This window comes from Conger conger, chromosome 4, assembly GCF_963514075.1.
Source record: "Conger conger chromosome 4, fConCon1.1, whole genome shotgun sequence".
In the NCBI taxonomy this organism is placed as follows: domain Eukaryota; kingdom Metazoa; phylum Chordata; class Actinopteri; order Anguilliformes; family Congridae; genus Conger; species Conger conger.
Genome location: NC_083763.1, coordinates 75,554,590 through 75,573,530, shown reverse-complemented (window position 1 = coordinate 75,573,530; position 18,941 = coordinate 75,554,590). Strand labels below are relative to the sequence as shown.

The window sequence follows — 18,941 nt, the reverse complement described above, 5'->3', positions numbered from 1 at the left end:
GTTGTATAGGAAGAACCTGCAGGACCGGGTCACCGCCGGTCACGAGAGGGACAGTCTGCTGTCCATCACCACGCCGAGGTTCCTTGCAGTTGTGGGGGGGAGGAGAAGTCTCCAGCCGAGAATGTGTTTTGAGGAAGACAGTTTGGTCCTCATCTGCACCCAAGGATTTGGTTTTGCGTGGTCTTTCTTTTGTTTCTTTTATTTCCAATCATAACTTGAACTTCCCGCGAAAATAAGAGGAGAGCACGCCGCAGGAGAAGGCAGGAATGAGGGGGCAGTCTTCCAGCAGAGGTGGGTCACCTGTGGAAATACAGCACACACCTGAGCTTGGTCACCTGTGGAAATACAGCACACACCTGAGCTTGGTCACCTGTGGAAATACAGCGCACACCTGAGCTTGGTCACCTGTGGAAATACAGCACACACCTGAGCTTGGTCACCTGTGGAAATACAGCACACACCTGAGCTTGGGAGGGATTCTTAACGCTGTCCAATATACCCTCCAGTATTGTCCAGCGACACCCAGTGTCGTGAGACGTCCGCCCTTATAAAAAGGCCCCGCCTTCCACTCTGATTTATTGGACTGTGATTGGAGCCAAAGATGGCTCCGCCTCTTCCTCTCTATGGGACCTCCCAAAAAAGTATGATGTACTTCCTGTAATGTCTGCCCCCAAAAAGCACACAGGAAACCTGGGAATTACAATAATAAGTATTCGGCCCCTTCCTGATTCCCTCTATTATTGCATATTTGTCCCTGTAGAGGAATTTGGGAAATTATTTGAACTGGGAGGGTGGGGGCAGGGCTCCTGTCCCCGTGGTTAAAAAAACACAAGAGCAAGACCACTCCTGAATGACTGAAAATAAACAAAATTAAAGTTTTGGAGGGGCCTAGTCAAAGTCCTGACGTGAACCCTGCAGTGGGAAATGACCCAGGAATCAGGACGGAAGGAAGTCCCGTAAAGGGTCCAAATTAATTTATTCTCATGCAATACCAGCATCGCAGGGCCCCAGAGCCTCTGCCTGCAGAATCCTGTCTGTCGGGCTGTGGGTTTCTCTCTCTCAGTCAATGAATGAGGCGCTTAATCAATGGTCAGTACAAGGTTTGTGTAAGCATGAGGATCAGCAGTCTGTCTTTGGACTTCAAATGTCCTAATCCACTCGAGTCTCAAACACTGCTCAATCAGTCATGCCTGTCACTCGCATTGCCCGATAATTGTCCCCCTCCCCCACTTTTATATTCTTAATTTTGCTCACAGTGGAACTCCTGCATCTGGGGGTGGTTGATTTTGGTCACAGTGGCACTCCTGCATCTGGGGGTGGTTGTCTCATGTTGTAGTTCCCCTTTGGCCTTGATGGATCATTGGCTCTTTGTGGTCAGGGCTCCTTTTCTGCCACTGATGCCCTCTGCTCTGCTGTGTCACATCAACACAATAGACACTGTGGCGGGACCTGGAAGGAGCAGTTCATGCTGAAAAACCTGCCGACTGTCTGAATGAAAGCAGCTCTGCAATAAAGAGGGGGCTGAAGTTCCTCCACACTCTGCAACATCAAATCACACAAGTGTTTGATTGCAGCTATTGTTGCAAGAAATGGTGAAATCAGATATTAAGTTTAAGGAGAGAATTACTTTTTTCACGAGAGATAATGGTGTTTGATCTCTTTTTCATTAAATAAACAAAATAATAATTTCGAAAATGTGTTTCATGTTTATTCAGGTTCCCTTTGTCTTATATTATGTTTTATCAAAAGATCTGAAACGATTCCCTGTGACAAATATGCAATAATAGAGGAAATCAGGGTAAAGAAAAGGGCTCTTTTCTTTACCCTGCCGATTGGATTTATTTATTATTGGTTTATTTCGGAGAACAGCAGCAATACAATGATCGTATCCTGGGTTAAACTGAGTCAATCTAAACCGCAAACCAAAAGTGTCTCTGTGGATGGACTAGTTCTCTGACCACGCACTCCTGGTCGCTATTCAATAATTGACGGCTATTCCCAACGGTTGTGATGACTCGTTGCGACTCCTATCAGCCCTATTGCAGGGCGACTCATGATAGTCTGAGCGAAGCTACGCAGGAGCCGGAATGATTGATTTAGCAGCGTTTGAGACTTGAGTGGATTAACACACAAACCTACAATCTTACACCCGGAAGGGGGCAATACTTTCCCGCGGCACTGTATCAGTATTAGCACTTAGAGCAGTGGCGTCTCGTGAGATCAGAATTGGTGGGGCGCAAAACTTTAAACCAATCATTGATTTGATTTTATACTGTTTTCTTTAACTTTCCTTGATTAACAAATGTGTCGACGATCTGGCTAATCAATCTGGAATTAACGCGCGGCTTTATCACATCGTGATGAGTGATGAATACAATTTCCAAAAATCAGTTATAATCACTAAGCCGTGGCAGAGACTTCCCCTGATTTTCCTTGAGTAGGCTATCCATACAACGATTAATTCACAAAATACTCAGTGCCGTCAGATATCTCCCCAATTAGGCATTATCATTTAGTAGCCTATGTCTTACGCATTTCATTATATTTGCATTATGAAATCGTGCACATTTTATCAACATTATTTGCGGACACATGTAGACTGCAGTCCGCACTCACTCTCGGATAATAGACTGGGGTGGAAATGATCTACAATGCGTAGATTGTAAACTGGTACTGCTGGTCATTCTGAAAGCGAACGCGGTAGATAACAGAGTGACGCATCTTTTTAAATAAGTGTTGGCTAGGCTACTAAGCGGTTAATTGATTAGCCCCGTCATTGAAACGTTTGTTAATCAAGATAATTTGAATGAAAACCGGATGGAGTAGTTTAAAGGATTAGTTTAAAGGATTAGTTTAAAGGAAGGTTTTGCGCCCCGCCATTTCTGAGCTCAAGAGACGCAACTGATTTTGAGGAGGGATTGGTTCTTGTAATGCTGATAGAAACTTCAGTAATGCTCCTGTGCAGAGAACAGAAGTTGTCATGATAAGAATTTTAGTAGCATATTAAGAGAGTAAATTCAGTGTTTCAAATTGGATTTGTGAAATAAACCTTTTAAGCATGCTCTGCCCAATGCAATTGTTAAACGTATCTGGAAGATGTGCGACAAAGCCAGCATTTTTTTAGACCAAGCATCTCATTAATATGTACAAAGGCCAAGCTAATAAATGGCTCCATGGCTAAATTCAGTCTGATTTCTAGGTAGTCAAGTGACTCGGCAATTTGGACTTTTTCCTCCGTGTGAAGAAATTCCAATATGTCCTCTTCATTTTGATGATGTCGCAAGTAGCTTTTAAACTAACTGAGATACCAATCTGGGTGTGCCTCGGACAGTCAGTATAAAGCCTGTCGCTTTGCCAGTGGTTTTAGGTCCTTTTCTCTGTTCCTGAGGCGCAGAGAGCTTGTCCTTCGCATCTTGATATTGTAAGTAATTGTGTGCTATTTTTCCACTGCTCAATCATTACGTGTGCATTCGTTCTTTTATTTAAGGTTTATTGACTTTCATTAACTGAACACTAGTGCCTTAAACTGTCTTCGATCATAGTAGCTGACTGGCTAAATTATTCTGGTTTATTGGACAAGTGATACTGCTAACAACACGGCATTGCTTTTCAGGGACAAGCTAATGCTTCCTCTAGAACTTTCTCTAGTGGCGTTAGTTCTTTTGTCAATGGCGACATTATAATATTCGTATTAAATATAATGCACTGTATTTGTTCAGCCATTTTCAGACAAAAGTTTGCCTGCATCTACTGCACATGAAGTGGCTTCGTAGCTCAGTATCTGCGGAGTGAACTGCAGGCTGAACGGAAGCTGTTCCTTCACAACACATTTCAGAGGAAATCGTGATTGTCTGAGCGCTCATGAACCGACAAAACTGTTACAATAGTTTTATTAATAAAATGACCAAAATGTCCACATATATACAACATGGACCCTGGCTAAGTTTCCTACATGGATGTATACAACAATGTAGGCTGGCTCTCATAGTGAAATACTTTGGATTCATGTACAGTTTGTAACAGATATCAGGTTAGAATCAGTTTTGAGACTGTCAGACAACATTACTCTTTGTCCTGCTTTTGCTTCCCTCCTGCTTAAATTTGGTGGACAGCTATGAGGGGCTAGAGAGAACAGTTACTTACTGGCTCATTCTGAGAAACTACACTACATTCTGAACCAAAACTAATCTCTTTTCAGTTTTCACAGTAAAATGGCTGAAGGTGGAGGTTTACTGGATCAGGACCAGTTGAGCTGTTCGATCTGTCTGGATCTACTGAAGGATCCGGTGACTATTTCCTGTGGTCACAGTTACTGTATGGGCTGTATTAAGGGCTGCTGGGATCAGGATGATCATACTGGTGTCTACAGCTGTCCCATGTGCAGAGAGACCTTCACCCCAAGGCCTGTTTTAAGAAAAAACACCATGTTTGCTGAAGTGGTGGAGAAACTGAAGAAGACAGGACTCCAAGCTGCTCCACCTGCTCACTGTTACACTGGACCTGGAGACGTGGCGTGTGATGTCTGTACTGGGAGAAACGGCAAAGCCATCAAGTCCTGTCTGGTGTGTCTGGCTTCTTACTGCGAAACTCACCTCAAACTTCACAATGAGCTTCACCCAGGAAACACACATAATGTCATCAATGCTACTGGACACCTGCAGGACAACATTTGCCGTCAGCATAAAAAACTGTTGGAGGTTTATTGTCGTACTGATCGGCAGTGTATCTGTTATCTGTGTACAATGGATGAACACAGAGGCCATGATACAGTCTCAGCTGCAGCAGAAAGGACTGAGAAACAGGTAAGGACTGGAGCTCTTCCCTGGCAGTTCTGATAGTGCTATAATGGGAGAGGAACCGAGTAAACTGAGAACAGTGGGATTTCCGTCATTTTTTAAAAATCGCATCATTATGTTGTAGCCTTCACTCAGTGAGCACTTAGGTATTTGTTAGACTTAGGCTACAGCAGTAGAAGTCTAAAAACTATCTACTTAGAGTTATGATGTGTTGTGTGTTCAGAGATTCTCTTCTGCATACCCCTGTTGGAATGTGTGGTTATTTGCGTTACTGTCACCTTCCTGTCAGGTTAGACCAGTCTGGCCCGTCTGCTCTGACCTCTCATTAACAAGGCATTTCTGGCAGCAGAATTTTGTTTGTTGCAGAATTCTTTGCAAACTAGAGACTAGTGTGTGTGAAAGTCCCAGGAGACCAGCAGTTTAGAGATACTTAAATCACCCTGTCTGCCACCAACACTCATTCCCCCATTCTGATGGTTGATGTGAAAATTAAGTGAAGCTCCTGACCCTTATCTACATGACTGTATGCATTGCACTGCTGCCACACAATTGGCTGATTAGATCATGGCATAAAGTAGGTGTGATGAAGTCAAAATGTTCCTAATGAAGTGCTTGGTGAGTGTCTATGGTAAAAAGCAATTTTAACATTCACTTGGAAGGTGTGTTTCATGAGACTTTGCTGAAAACATTTCACCAACAGTAAAGTAATTTACCGGTCTGAAGTCCACAGTGATAAAGCAGTAGGAGCAGGAAGTGAACCAAAGTCAGATCTGTGTGACAGCTCTGTTCACCCCCCTCACCCCCCTATTCACTCCCTGAATGGGAATCAACTTTTGCTTAAATGGCCAGTACAATCTACACAAATCTGCCAGATTTTTTATTATAGTGTTTTGATTTAAACATGATATGATTCAACAAATGCAAAAACAATGTTCAATAATATGTGAAAATAATCTACCTACAGAAGCAGCTGGGGGCGACACAGAGTAAATTCCAGCAGAGAATCCAGGAGAGAGAGAAGGAGCTGCAGGATCTGAGGCAGGCTGTGCAGTCACTCAAGGTGGGTACTGACCAGAGGTGAAGACAACAGTGGCTGCTGGAAGAGCCATTTCAGGGCTCAGTCAGGGCTCTCCTCCAGTCAGCCAGTGAGGAGCCCAGTGTTCGACCACTTTCCAGCCCTGTGGGCCTCAATCCCACTGAGCCACACTGTGGGGAACAGGCTGTCTGGGGTCCCAGTAAGAGCTGAGTGAAAGGCCTAGTTAAAATGTACAGCCCTCCTCTCTCTGTGTCTCCTAACAGCGCTCTGCACAGGCAGCAGTGGAGGACAGTGAGAGGATCTTTACTGAGATGATCCGCTCCATTGAGCGAAGGTGCTCTGAGGTGAAAGAGCTGATCAGAGATCAGGAGAAGGCTGAAGTGAGTCGGGCTGAAGGACTCCTGGAGCGACTGGAGCAGGAGATTGCTGAGCTGAGGAGGAGAGACGCTGAGCTGGAGCAGCTTTCACACACAGAGGATCACATCCATTTCCTCCAGGTAACATCACTGGCTCTCTGACAGTCTGCAGTGTGTACACTGTACATGCATGGTGAGGTGTGTTCCTCATTTACAAAGATCTGCTCCTGGCATCTGCACAGAAATCTGTACTGAGACTATTCTGTCTGTGTGTCTGTCCGCAGAGCTGTCAGTCTCTCTGTGCCCCTCCTGGACCTGGAGACTTACCCAGCATCACTGTCAGTCCACACGTCTCTTTTGAGGCTGTGGGGAAATCTGTCTCTGAACTGAAAGAGCGACTGGAGGACGTCTGCAAGGGGGAACTGGTCAAAATCTCAGAATCAGGTTGTGAAAAATGTTAATGAGCAAAATCCTTCTTTGACTGTTTTTATCCACGCAAAGCTACTGGGGAGATCAAATGGAATACATATACAGTAATTGTCTTTTAAACTGTCAGCACTCAATAATATTTGAAACCCAGAATTCCCCATTCCCATAACTTTATTTTTGTCCTTTTCTCTCTCTTTCCCTGCAGTGAAAGAAGTCCCTTCTGTAGAGCCCAGGACCAGAGAGGATTTCTTGCAGTGTGAGTGCTCACTCTGAAACTCTCAGCTGAGATACACGTGCACACGCGCACACGCACACACGCGCACACACAATCAGTCTGAATAAAAAAAATATTAAACAAAAAGAAAAAAAAATCTAACTAATTGAAAAATATTGTCTGAACTCGAGTCTGTTTCCGCTGAAACGATCAGAAACACACAATCACACCAACATGGAGATGAACAGAAACTTAAATTTCTCTGTGTAGTCTTGGAGAAAACAAGGAATTGCAGACATACCTTAGATGGACCTGTCCTCATGTGAAGTCTTGTCTTTCTCCTCCATCAGATTCCGGTCAGCTCACACTGGACCCCAACACAGTGTATGAAAACCTCCTTCTGTCTGAGGGGAACAGAGAGGTGACCCGTGTGAAAGCGATCCAGTCATATCCTGATCATCCAGAGAGATTTGACTACTGGGACCAGGTGCTGTGCAGAGAGGGTCTGTCTGGACGCTGTTACTGGGAGGCTGAGTGGAGTGGAGGTGGGGTTTATATAGCAGTGTCATATAAAGACATCAGCAGGAAAGGGAAGGGTGATGACTGTCGTATGGGATATAATAACAAGTCCTGGAGATTGTCCACCTTTTACTCTTTCTGGCACAATAATGAGACCACTGAAATCCCTGTTCGTCCCTCCTCCAGAATAGGAGTGTACCTGGATCACAGGGCAGGAACTCTGTCCTTCTACAGCGTCTCTGACACAATGACCCTCCTGCACAGAGTCCAGACCACATTCACTCAGCCCCTCTATCCTGGGTTTGTGATTTTAAATTTTGGATCCTCTGTAAAACTGAGTGATCTGGGATGAGTGAGAGAAAATCAAAGCCAGTGGTGATAAAGGGAAATGCAAGATATTTTATAAAACTGAAATTTAATTATATAATTCAAATTCATGCAATTAAATAAAATGCAAAAAATCCTGTATTCTTTCATAAACCACCATCCTTCATGTTCGCAGTGTTAAAGGCATTCTTGAGTTATTTGTGTTTTCATAACCTGAATTTATAAGGTAATGTTATACTTTTAAAAAGACTAACTTCCTGAGCTTTGCTTTGTTTCATTTGCTTCAATGACTAAAGTTTGGGTTTAGAACCTAAAGATTAATTTAATTGAAAAATGGTTCATGAGTAGCATCAAAATGGCTATTTTTTAATTTGCTAGGGACTGTATTATGTGTTTGACTCAATTCATCTTCAACTGTATTACTGTTAAACTACTCAAGAAGGAAATTAGTGTTTCAATCCGTGACATGCTCTCAGACGGATGGCTATTTTCACAGATCTGATCGGTTATGATTTAATATGAGGACAGGAGCATTCATGTGAATTTCTGATTGTTTCTGAACAATGATGGCGTCAGAGAATAGGTAATATGGATATGAATAGTTAATATGAGCTAATGTTTAACTAATTTATGTTCAACTAGTTTTATATACAAAGCCCCTCATAAACCGCAGGTTGAAGATTCTCCACTAGGGGGGGCTATTAGTGCAGGTGTGACGCGTCACTGATACTTTGGGACACTGACACACCCAGGACAGGACTGAACCTGCAACCCAGACTGCTCCTACCGCCTGAGCCAATGTCACCCCAAGGATGCTTTGTGTGTCCTTTCCAATGAAAGAGTTTTAATCTTTGCTGTAATTTTTTGAGATTTTTTTTTAATAAAGACAATTATTTTAAAAACTGGGCACAGTTCCCATTTTTTCCCCACACTTCCACGCAGATTTCAGTCTCAACACTTTTGCAAAAATATTCACACAATTTTCTACCTTGTGCACAATTTTGTGCTTCCTTCTACAGCGTCTCTGACACAATGACCCTCCTGCACAGTCCAGACCACGTTCACTCAGCCCCTCTATCCCAGGTTTTGGGTTTATTGTGGTGCTTCTTCTGTGAAACTGTGTGATCTGTGATGAGAGAGAGGGAGGATCAGCTGTACTCAGAGTGAGAGAAAAACTTGTGCCTGAAGTGTAAACTGAATTAAAATTCCAAAGGATTGTAATACATGTCATATACTGTATACTTTGTTAGTTTGTGTTACTTTAATAAAATAAAAACAGACTACATTCCTCTCTGCCCTGGGTTTTTGGTGTGGTAAGAATATTTTCCTTCCCTCCTGCTTAAATTTTGATGATGTCGCAAGTAGCTTTTAAACAAACTGAGATACCTATCAATCTCTGGGTGTGCCTAGGACAGTCAGTATACAGCCTGTTGCTCTGTCAGTGGTTTTAGGTCCTTTTCTCTGTTCCTGAGGCGCAGAGAGCCTTGTCCTTAGCGTCTTGATATTGTAAGTAATTGTGTGCTGATTTTCCACTGCTCAATCACGACGTGTGCATTCGTTCCGTTATTTTTATTATTGTAATATACAATATAGTATCGTGATTGTCTGAGAACTCATGCACTGACAAAACTGTTAAAATTGTTTTATTATTAAAATGACCAAATATCATCCAAGCTGGATTCAGAGTCCACATATGCAACATGAACCCTGGCTTAGTTTTCTACATGGATGTATACACAATTGTAGGCTGGCTCTCATAGTGAAATGGTTTGGATTCATGTGCAGTTTGTAACAGATATCAGGTTATCTGATTATCAGATTCCGGTCAGCTCACACTGGACCCCAACACAGCGCATGAACAGCTCCGTCTGTCTGAGGGGAACAGAGAGGTGACCCGTGTGAGAGCGATCCAGTCATATCCTGATCATCCAGAGAGATTTGACTACTGGGACCAGGTGCTGTGCAGAGAGGGTCTGTCTGGACGCTGTTACTGGGAGGCTGAGTGGAGTGGAGGTGGGGTTTATATAGCAGTGTCATATAAAGACATCAGCAGGAAAGGGAAGGGTGATGACTGTCGTATGGGATATAATAACAAGTCCTGGAGATTGTCCACCTTTTACTCTTTCTGGCACAATAAAGAGCGCACTGAAATCCCTGTTCGTCCCTCCTCCAGAATAGGAGTGTACCTGGATCACAGGGCAGGAACTCTGTCCTTCTACAGCGTCTCTGACACAATGACCCTCCTGCACAGAGTCCAGACCACATTCACTCGGCCCCTCTATCCTGGGTTTGTGATTTTAAATTTTGGATCCTCTGTAAAACTGAGTGATCTGGGATGAGTGAGAGAAAACCAAAGCCAGTGGTGATAAAAAAGGGAAATGCAAGATATTTTATAAAACTGAAATTTAATGATATAATTCAAATTCATGTAATTAAATAAAATGCAAAAATCCTGTATTCTTTCATAAACCACCATCCTTCATGTTCGCAGTGTTAAAGGCATTCTTATGAGTTTATTTGTGTTTTCATAACCTGAATTTATAAGGTAATGTTATACTTTTAAAAAGACTAAATTCCTGAGCTTTGATTTGCTTCAATAACTAAAGTTTGGGTTTAGAACATAAAGATTAATTTCATTGAAAAAATGGTTCATGAGTAGCATCAAAATGGCTATTTTTTAATTTGCTTGGGACTGTATTATGTGTTTGACTCAATTCATCTTCAACTGTATTACTGTTAAACTACTCAAGAAGGAAATAAGTGTTTCAATCCGTGACATGCTCTCAGACGGATGGCTATTTTCACAGATCTGATCGAGGTTATGATTTTTACATTACATTACATTACATTATTGGCATTTGGCAGACGCTCTTATCCAGAGCGACGTACAACAAAGTGCATACCCATAACCAGGGATAAGTTCGCTGAAAGACCCTAGAGGTAAGTACAATTTCAACTGCTACCTGTACAACAAAGATAAGGACAAGGGCCATTTTTTTTTTTTTTTTTTTTTTTTTTTTTTTTGAACAAACAAACAAACAGAGCAAAAGTCACCAAAGTTAACTATCCAAACACTGCTTACCTAGCCAACTAAAATACTGATACACAAGTCACAGAGACAACAATTAAGGTTCACAGGGAGGTAGGGAGGGATGGGGAGAGGTGCTGTTTGAAGAGGTGTGTCTTCAGCTTGCGCTTGAAGGTGGGGAGGGATTCTATAGTTCTGACCTCAACGGGGAGTTCGTTCCACCACCGTGGAGCCAGAACAGACAGTAGTCGTGAGCGTGAGGTGGAGGTTCTGAGAGGGGGAGGTGCCAAGCGGCCTGTGGAGGCTGAACGAAGAGGTCTGGCAGGGGTGTAGGGTCTGATGATTTTTTGCAGATAAGCTGGGGAAGACCCTTTAACTGCTTGGAAGGCTAGCACCAATGTTTTGAATTTGATGCGAGCCATGACAGGCAGCCAGTGGAGGGAAGTAAGCAGGGGGGTGACGTGTGAGTATTTGGGAAGGTTGAAGACCAGACGAGCTGCTGCATTCTGGATGAGTTGGAGGGGTCTGATGGCAGACGCTGGGAGGCCAGCCAAGAGGGAATTGCAGTAGTCCAGGCAGGACAGAACCATCGCTTGGACCAGGAGCTGGGTCGAGTAGGGGGTGAGAAAGGGGCGGATTCTCCGTATGTTGTATAGGAAGAACCTGCAAGACCGGGTCACCGCCGCAATGTTCTCGGAAAGGGACAGTCTGCTGTCCATCACCACGCCGAGGTTCCTTGCACTGGGTGACGGCGTGAGTGTGGTATCCCCGAGGGAAATGGAGAGATCCAGATGGGGAGAGGTATTAGCAGGGATGAATATCATTTCAGTTTTACCTGGGTTGAGCTTTAGATGGTGGATTTAATATGATATGAGGACAGGAGCATTCATGTGAATTTCTGATTGTTTCTGAACAATGATGGCGTCAGAGAATAGGTAATATGGATATGAATAGTTAATATGAGCTAATGTTTAACTAATTTATGTTCAACTAGTTTTATATACAAAGCCCCTCATAAACCGCAGGTTGAAGATTCTCCACTAGGGGGGGCTATTAGTGCAGGTGTGACGCGTCACTGATACTTTGGGACACTGACACACCCAGGACAGGACTGAACCTGCAACCCAGACTGCTCCTACCGCCTGAGCCAATGTCACCCCAAGGATGCTTTGTGTGTCCTTTCCAATGAAAGAGTTTTAATCTTTGCTGTAATTTTTTGAGATTTTTTTTTAATAAAGACAATTATTTTAAAAACTGGGCACAGTTCCCATTTTTTCCCCACACTTCCACGCAGATTTCAGTCTCAACACTTTTGCAAAAATATTCACACAATTTTCTACCTTGTGCACAATTTTGTGCTTCCTTCTACAGCGTCTCTGACACAATGACCCTCCTGCACAGTCCAGACCACGTTCACTCAGCCCCTCTGTCCCAGGTTTTGGGTTTATTGTGGTGCTTCTTCTGTGAAACTGTGTGATCTGTGATGAGAGAGAGGGAGGATCAGCTGTACTCAGAGTGAGAGAAAAACTTGTGCCTGAAGTGTAAACTGAATTAAAATTCCAAAGGATTGTAATACATGTCATATACTGTATACTTTGTTAGTTTGTGTTACTTTAATAAAATAAAAACAGACTACATTCCTCTCTGCCCTGGGTTTTTGGTGTGGTAAGAATATTTTCCTTCCCTCCTGCTTAAATTTTGATGATGTCGCAAGTAGCTTTTAAACAAACTGAGATACCTATCAATCTCTGGGTGTGCCTAGGACAGTCAGTATACAGCCTGTTGCTCTGTCAGTGGTTTTAGGTCCTTTTCTCTGTTCCTGAGGCGCAGAGAGCCTTGTCCTTAGCGTCTTGATATTGTAAGTAATTGTGTGCTGATTTTCCACTGCTCAATCACGACGTGTGCATTCGTTCCGTTATTTTTATTATTGTAATATACAATATAGTATCGTGATTGTCTGAGAACTCATGCACTGACAAAACTGTTAAAATTGTTTTATTATTAAAATGACCAAATATCATCCAAGCTGGATTCAGAGTCCACATATGCAACATGAACCCTGGCTTAGTTTTCTACATGGATGTATACACAATTGTAGGCTGGCTCTCATAGTGAAATGGTTTGGATTCATGTGCAGTTTGTAACAGATATCAGGTTATCTGATTATCAGATTCCTGTCAGCTCACACTGGACCCCAACACAGTGTATGAAAACCTCCTTCTGTCTGAGGGGAACAGAGAGGTGACCCGTGTGAGAGCGATCCAGTCATATCCTGATCATCCAGAGAGATTTGACTACTGGGACCAGGTGCTGTGCAGAGAGGGTCTGTCTGGACGCTGTTACTGGGAGGCTGAGTGGAGTGGAGGTGGGGTTTATATAGCAGTGTCATATAAAGACATCAGCAGGAAAGGGAAGGGTGATGACTGTCGTATGGGATATAATAACAAGTCCTGGAGATTGTCCACCTTTTACTCTTTCTGGCACAATAAAGAGCGCACTGAAATCCCTGTTCGTCCCTCCTCCAGAATAGGAGTGTACCTGGATCACAGGGCAGGAACTCTGTCCTTCTACAGCGTCTCTGACACAATGACCCTCCTGCACAGAGTCCAGACCACATTCACTCAGCCCCTCTATCCTGGGTTTGTGATTTTAAATTTTGGATCCTCTGTAAAACTGAGTGATCTGGGATGAGTGAGAGAAAACCAAAGCCAGTGGTGATAAAAAAGGGAAATGCAAGATATTTTATAAAACTGAAATTTAATGATATAATTCAAATTCATGTAATTAAATAAAATGCAAAAATCCTGTATTCTTTCATAAACCACCATCCTTCATGTTCGCAGTGTTAAAGGCATTCTTGAGTTATTTGTGTTTTCATAACCTGAATTTATAAGGTAATGTTATACTTTTAAAAAGACTAACTTCCTGAGCTTTGCTTTGTTTCATTTGCTTCAATGACTAAAGTTTTTTTTTTTGGCGGGGGGGGGGGGTGGCGCAACAAGGCAGGGTCCGGCAAACAGGACGAAGCTGCCCCGAACCTATCCCCCCTCCTCACCGTCCCCCCAAAACCCTAGTGACATGTGAACGGGAAGGGAGGAGCGGCCAGGGCGGCCTGGGGTGGGAGGAGGACACCGGCCATGCGCAGCCCCCCACCCATCCGCCCCCCCCACACACCCCTCACCACCCCCCGCACCCCCACCACCGCCGGACCCGACAAGCGCAGCCCCACCGCAAGCGGGCAGCCACGCCCCCAGGAGCCAACACGGCCACCACCGCCGGCCACAAGGGCGAGACGGGCCCCAAGGCCCCCCGGCCACCCCAACCCAACGTCCCCAAGCCCCCACCCGCCCCAGAGGACAGCGCCCCCAAGGCCACCGACCCCCCCCACGCCACCCCCAGAGGGCCGGACACGCGGCCCCCCGGGGACAAGCGCCCCAGGCCCCAGCCGACCAACCCACAAGGAGCCCACGCCCGGAGGCCAGGGAGGGGTACCCCGCCCAGCCCCCCACCCTATGTGATGCAATTAATTATCGGGGCCCAGGTGTCTTCAAATGCTGCCAATTGGTTTTTCCTGCATGCAGACATTCTCTCCATGGAAACGTGTTCTGAGAGTAGATTTTTGAATTGCGTTGAATTCAGATTTTCTTTGGACTTCCAGTTCAGGAGGATAGTTTTCTTTGCGATAGTAAGGATTGTGAGGAGCCGATGAGATTGTTTTGTGTCCATGTTAAGGTCAGTGAGGTCACCAAGTAGGCAAAGGGAGGAGGAGGCCGGGATGGGGTGTTCTAGGTGCAGAGATAGGTCTTCACAGGCCCTTCGCCAAAATGCGTTAACAGGTGTGCAGTGCCAAGTGGCATGTAAATAGTTATCTGGCAGTTTGTTTCTGCAGTGTGAGCATATGTTAGTATCACTGATACCCATCTGAAACAGTCTTTGTCCTGTATAGTGTGTTCTGTGAAGAATTTTGTATTGGATTAGCTGTAGGTTTGAGCTTTGGGCCATTCCAAAGGTGTTTTTGCAAATTTGCGACCAAAAGTGAGGGTCAGGGTTAATAAGTTTCCCATTAATCTTTTTCCATTTATGGGTTGTTTTTTTTGTTTAATGCTACACAAGATGCAATATTTCATAAATTATGCGTACAATGTATGATAATATGAGAAATCAAACTATCCACAGAAGCAGCTGGGGGCGACACAGAGTAAATTCCAGCAGAGAATCCAGGAGAGAGAGAAGGAGCTGCAGGATCTGAGACAGGCTGTGCAGTCACTCAAGGTGGGTACTGACCAGAGGAGAAGACAACAGCTGGCTGCTGGAAGAGCCATTTCAGGGCTCAGTCAGGGCTCTCCTCCAGTCAGCCAGTGAGGAGCCCAGTGTTGGGCCACTTTCCAGCCCTGTGGGCCTCAATCCCACTGAGCCACACTGTGGGGAACAGGCTGTCTGGGGTCCCAGTAAGAGCTGAGTGAAAGGCCTAGTTAAAATGTACAGCCCTCCTCTCTCTGTGTCTCCTAACAGAGCTCTGCACAGGCAGCAGTGGAGGACAGTGAGAGGATCTTTACTGAGATGATCCGCTCCATTGAGAGAAGGTGCTCTGAGGTGAAAGAGCTGATCAGAGATCAGGAGAAGGCTGAAGTGAGTCGGGCAGAAGGACTCCTGGAGCGACTGGAGCAGGAGATTGCTGAGTTGAGGAGGAGAGACGCTGAGCTGGAGCAGCTTTCACACACAGAGGATCACATCCGTTTCCTCCAGGTAACATCACTGGCTCTCTGACAGTCTGCACATGTACACTGTACACACATGGTGAGGTGTGTTCCTCTTTTACAAAGATCTTCTCCTGGCATCTGCACAGAAATCTTTACAGATACTGTTCTCTGTCTGTCTGTCTGTCTGTCTGCAGAGCTCTAAGTCTCTCTGTGTCCCTCCTGGACCTGGAGACTTACCCAGCATCACTGTCAGTCCACACATCTCTTTAGAGGCTGTGAGGAAATCTGTCTCTGAGCTGAAAGAGCGACTGGAGGACGTCTGCAAGGGGGAACTGCTCAAAATTTCTGAATCAGGTTGTGAAAAATATAAACGGGCAAAATATTTCTTTGACAGTTTTTATCCAAGCAAAGCCACTGGGGAGATCAAATGGAATGCATATACAGTAATTCTCTGTTAAACTCTGAGCTCTGAATAATATTTAGTATAAACAGAATCCCTCATTCCCATAACTTCATTTTTGTCCTTTTCTCTCTCTCTGTCCCTGCAGTGAAGGAAGTCCATACTGTAGAGCCCAGGACCAGAGAGGATTTCTTACAGTGTGAGTGTTCACTCTGAAACTCTCAGCTGAGATAAACACACACACACACACACACACACACACACTTACACACAGTCATTATATGAGTTGTAAGAGGGTGTAACCAGATAGATTTGACTCTCAGTTTTAGTTCAGAAATGTTGGCCTATTATTATAACTCAGGTAAAATCACACTATACAGCATGTATGGAGAAAATAATGAATAATAGACTGACCTTAGATGGACCTGTTCTAATATGAAATCATAACCATGTCCTCCATCAGATTCCTGTCAGCTCACACTGGACCCCAACACAGCGTATAATAAGCTCCGTCTGTCTGAGGGGAACAGAGAGGTGACCCGTGTGAGAGAGATCCAGTCATATCCTGATCATCCGGAGAGATTTGAGCACTGGTCCCAGGTGCTGTGCAGAGAGGGTCTGTCTGGACGCTGTTACTGGGAGGCTGAGTGGAGAGGTGGTGGTCATAATGGGGTTTCTATAGCAGTGGCATATAAAGACATCAGCAGGAAAGGAGGGGGTGATGACGCTGCTCTGGGAGGTAATGACAAGTCCTGGGATTTGCGCTGCTCTCACTCCCGTTACTCATTCTGGCACAATAAAGAGCGCACTGAAATCCCTGTTCCCTCCTCCTCCAGAATAGGAGTGTACCTGGATCACAGGGCAGGAACTCTGTCCTTCTACAGCGTCTCTGACACAATGACCCTCCTGCACGGAGTCCAGACCACGTTCACTCAGCCCCTCTACCCTGGGTTTTGGTTTAATCGTGGTGCTTCTTCTGTGAAACTGTGTGATCTGTGATGAGAGAGAGGGAGGATCAGCTGTAATCAGAGTGAGAGAAACACTGCAGTGAGACAGAGATGAGAAGTTAATAAGACATGGAAGTTGCATTGCCTTCCAAATGGGTGGATACATCCTTTATTGAAAATCATCTGTTCATTTTCTCCCATACACTGTGTGGTATAGATCATTTATCAGAAACTGAAGAGAGATCAATCAGGAATGAGACAGGAAACATGTGCGTTCAGAAAATAGGATTCTCTGCTTACATTTCTGCTTCTTCCACACAGGACTCTATGAATGCTTTGTGACGATCACTCTTTTGGGAGAAAGTTGTTCTGTAGTTTATGTTCATGTGTCCTTTGTACCAATGTGAGGAAGTGTAAACTGAATTAAAATGACAAAAGATTGTTATACATGTATCATCTACTGTATACTTTGTTGTTTGTTAGTTTGTGTTACTTTAATAAAATAAAAACAGACTACATTCCTTTCTGCCCTCGGTTTTTGGTGTAAGAATATTCTCCTTCCCTTAAATTTGGTGGACAGCTAAGAGTGGAGAGAGAGAACAGTTTAAGGTTTGAAAGGGTTGGATGGCGAGAACTGAAAGAAAAGCAGGGCTTTGGGCTCTCTGGGTTTCCTGTTAGTTATAATACAGCAGTGGTGACCACATACAGGAAGTGCCTCACCACCATAGATCTGTGCAGCTAATGAGATATTAACCTGTGTAAATGTGTCTGTGCTGTACCCCAACATGGCCGCCATCTTCCGTCTCACACAGCAGACTGTACAGGACTGTTATTCGGTTGATAAGCACTCCATCCCTGTGTTTCTTGTGCTCTTTTCATTATATTACATTGCGTTAATGGCATTTGGCAGACGCACTTATCCAGAGCGACATACAGCAAAGTGCATACCTACAACCCAGGGATAAGTGTGCTGAAAGAAACTAGAGGGAATTACAATTTGAACTGCTACCTGCACAACAAAGGACCAGGGCCTATTTGATTATCTGAATTCTTTATTATTTTATTTTTTAATAAATCGTCATTAACACAAGTAAATATCACTGAAACACAACAATTATGGTTTAAAGGGAGGTAGGGAGGGACAGGGAGCGGTGCAGCTTGAAGAGGTGTGTCTTCAGTTTGCGCTTGAAGATGGAAAGAGATTCTACTGTTCTGACCTCTACAGGGAGTTCGTTCCACCACCGAGGAGCCAGAACAGACCGTAGTCGTGAGCGTGGGGTGGAAGTTCGGAGAGGGGGAGGCGCCAAGCAGCCTGCGGAGGCCGAATGAAGAGGTCTGGCAGGGGTGTAGGGTCTGATGAAGAGGTCTGGCAGGGGTGTAGGGTCTGATGAAGAGGTCTGGCAGGGGTGTAGGGTCTGATGAAGAGGTCTGGCAGGGGTGTAGGGTCTGATGAAGAGGTCTGGCAGGGGTGTAGGATCTGATGAAGAGGTCTGGCAGGGGTGTAGGGTCTGATGAAGAGGTCTGGCAGGGGTGTAGGGTCTGATGATTTCTTGGAGGTAAGCTGGGGCAGAGCCCTTAACTGCTTGGAAGGCTAGCACCAATGTTTTGAATTTGATGCGAGCCATGACAGGCAGTCAGTGGACGGGGTGACATGCGAGTGTTTGGGAAGATTGAAGACCAGACGAGCTGCTGCATTCTGGATAAGTTGGAGGGGTCTGATGGCGGACTCTGGAAGGCCAGCCAAGAGGGAGTTGCAGTAGTCCAGGTGGGACAAAAACACTGCTTGGACCAGGAGCTGAGTCGAGTAGGGGGTGAGAAAGGGGCGGATTCTCCGTATGTTGTATAGGAAGAACCTGCAAGACCGGTCACCGCCGCAATGTTATCGGAGAGGGACAGTCTGCTGTCCATCACCACGCCGAGGTTCCTTGCAGTTGTGGGTGGGGGGGGAGGAGGAATCTCCAGCGAAAATACGAGGAGAGCACGCCGCAGGAGAAGGCAGGAATGAGGGGGCCGTCTTCCAGCAGAGGTGGGTCACCTGTGGAAATACAGCACACACCTGAGCTTGGTCACCTGTGGAACTACAGCACACACCTGAGCTTGGTCACCTGTGGAAATACAGCACACACCTGAGCTTGGTCACCTGTGGAAATACAGCACACACCTGAGCTTGGGAGGGATTCTTAACGCTG

General features: G+C 44.9%; 1 protein-coding gene across 1 annotated transcript; it reads left to right on the top strand.

The window, feature by feature from the left end:
• Positions 1–2,606: 2,606 nt before the first annotated feature.
• On the top strand, positions 2,607–8,476 carry LOC133126799 (tripartite motif-containing protein 16-like). The gene is made up of 7 exons (XM_061239186.1): positions 2,607–3,421; positions 4,199–4,802; positions 5,761–5,856; positions 6,096–6,329; positions 6,473–6,632; positions 6,823–6,873; positions 7,182–8,476. The coding sequence occupies exons 2-7, from the start codon at positions 4,212–4,214 to the stop codon at positions 7,700–7,702; spliced, it is 1,653 nt and encodes a 550-aa protein (XP_061095170.1). The 5' UTR covers positions 2,607–3,421; positions 4,199–4,211; the 3' UTR covers positions 7,703–8,476.
• The last annotated feature ends 10,465 nt before the right edge of the window (positions 8,477–18,941 follow it).

Bases quoted from the DNA above. Each gene is read 5' to 3' on its own strand.
- LOC133126799 (XM_061239186.1), top strand. From the start codon at position 4,212: ATGGCTGAAGGTGGAGGTTTACTGGATCAGGACCAGTTGAGCTGTTCG. The intron at 6,330-6,472 runs GTAACATCACTG...GTCTGTCCGCAG, and splicing joins ATCACATCCATTTCCTCCAG to AGCTGTCAGTCTCTCTGTGC. The intron at 6,633-6,822 runs GTTGTGAAAAAT...CTTTCCCTGCAG, and splicing joins GGTCAAAATCTCAGAATCAG to TGAAAGAAGTCCCTTCTGTA.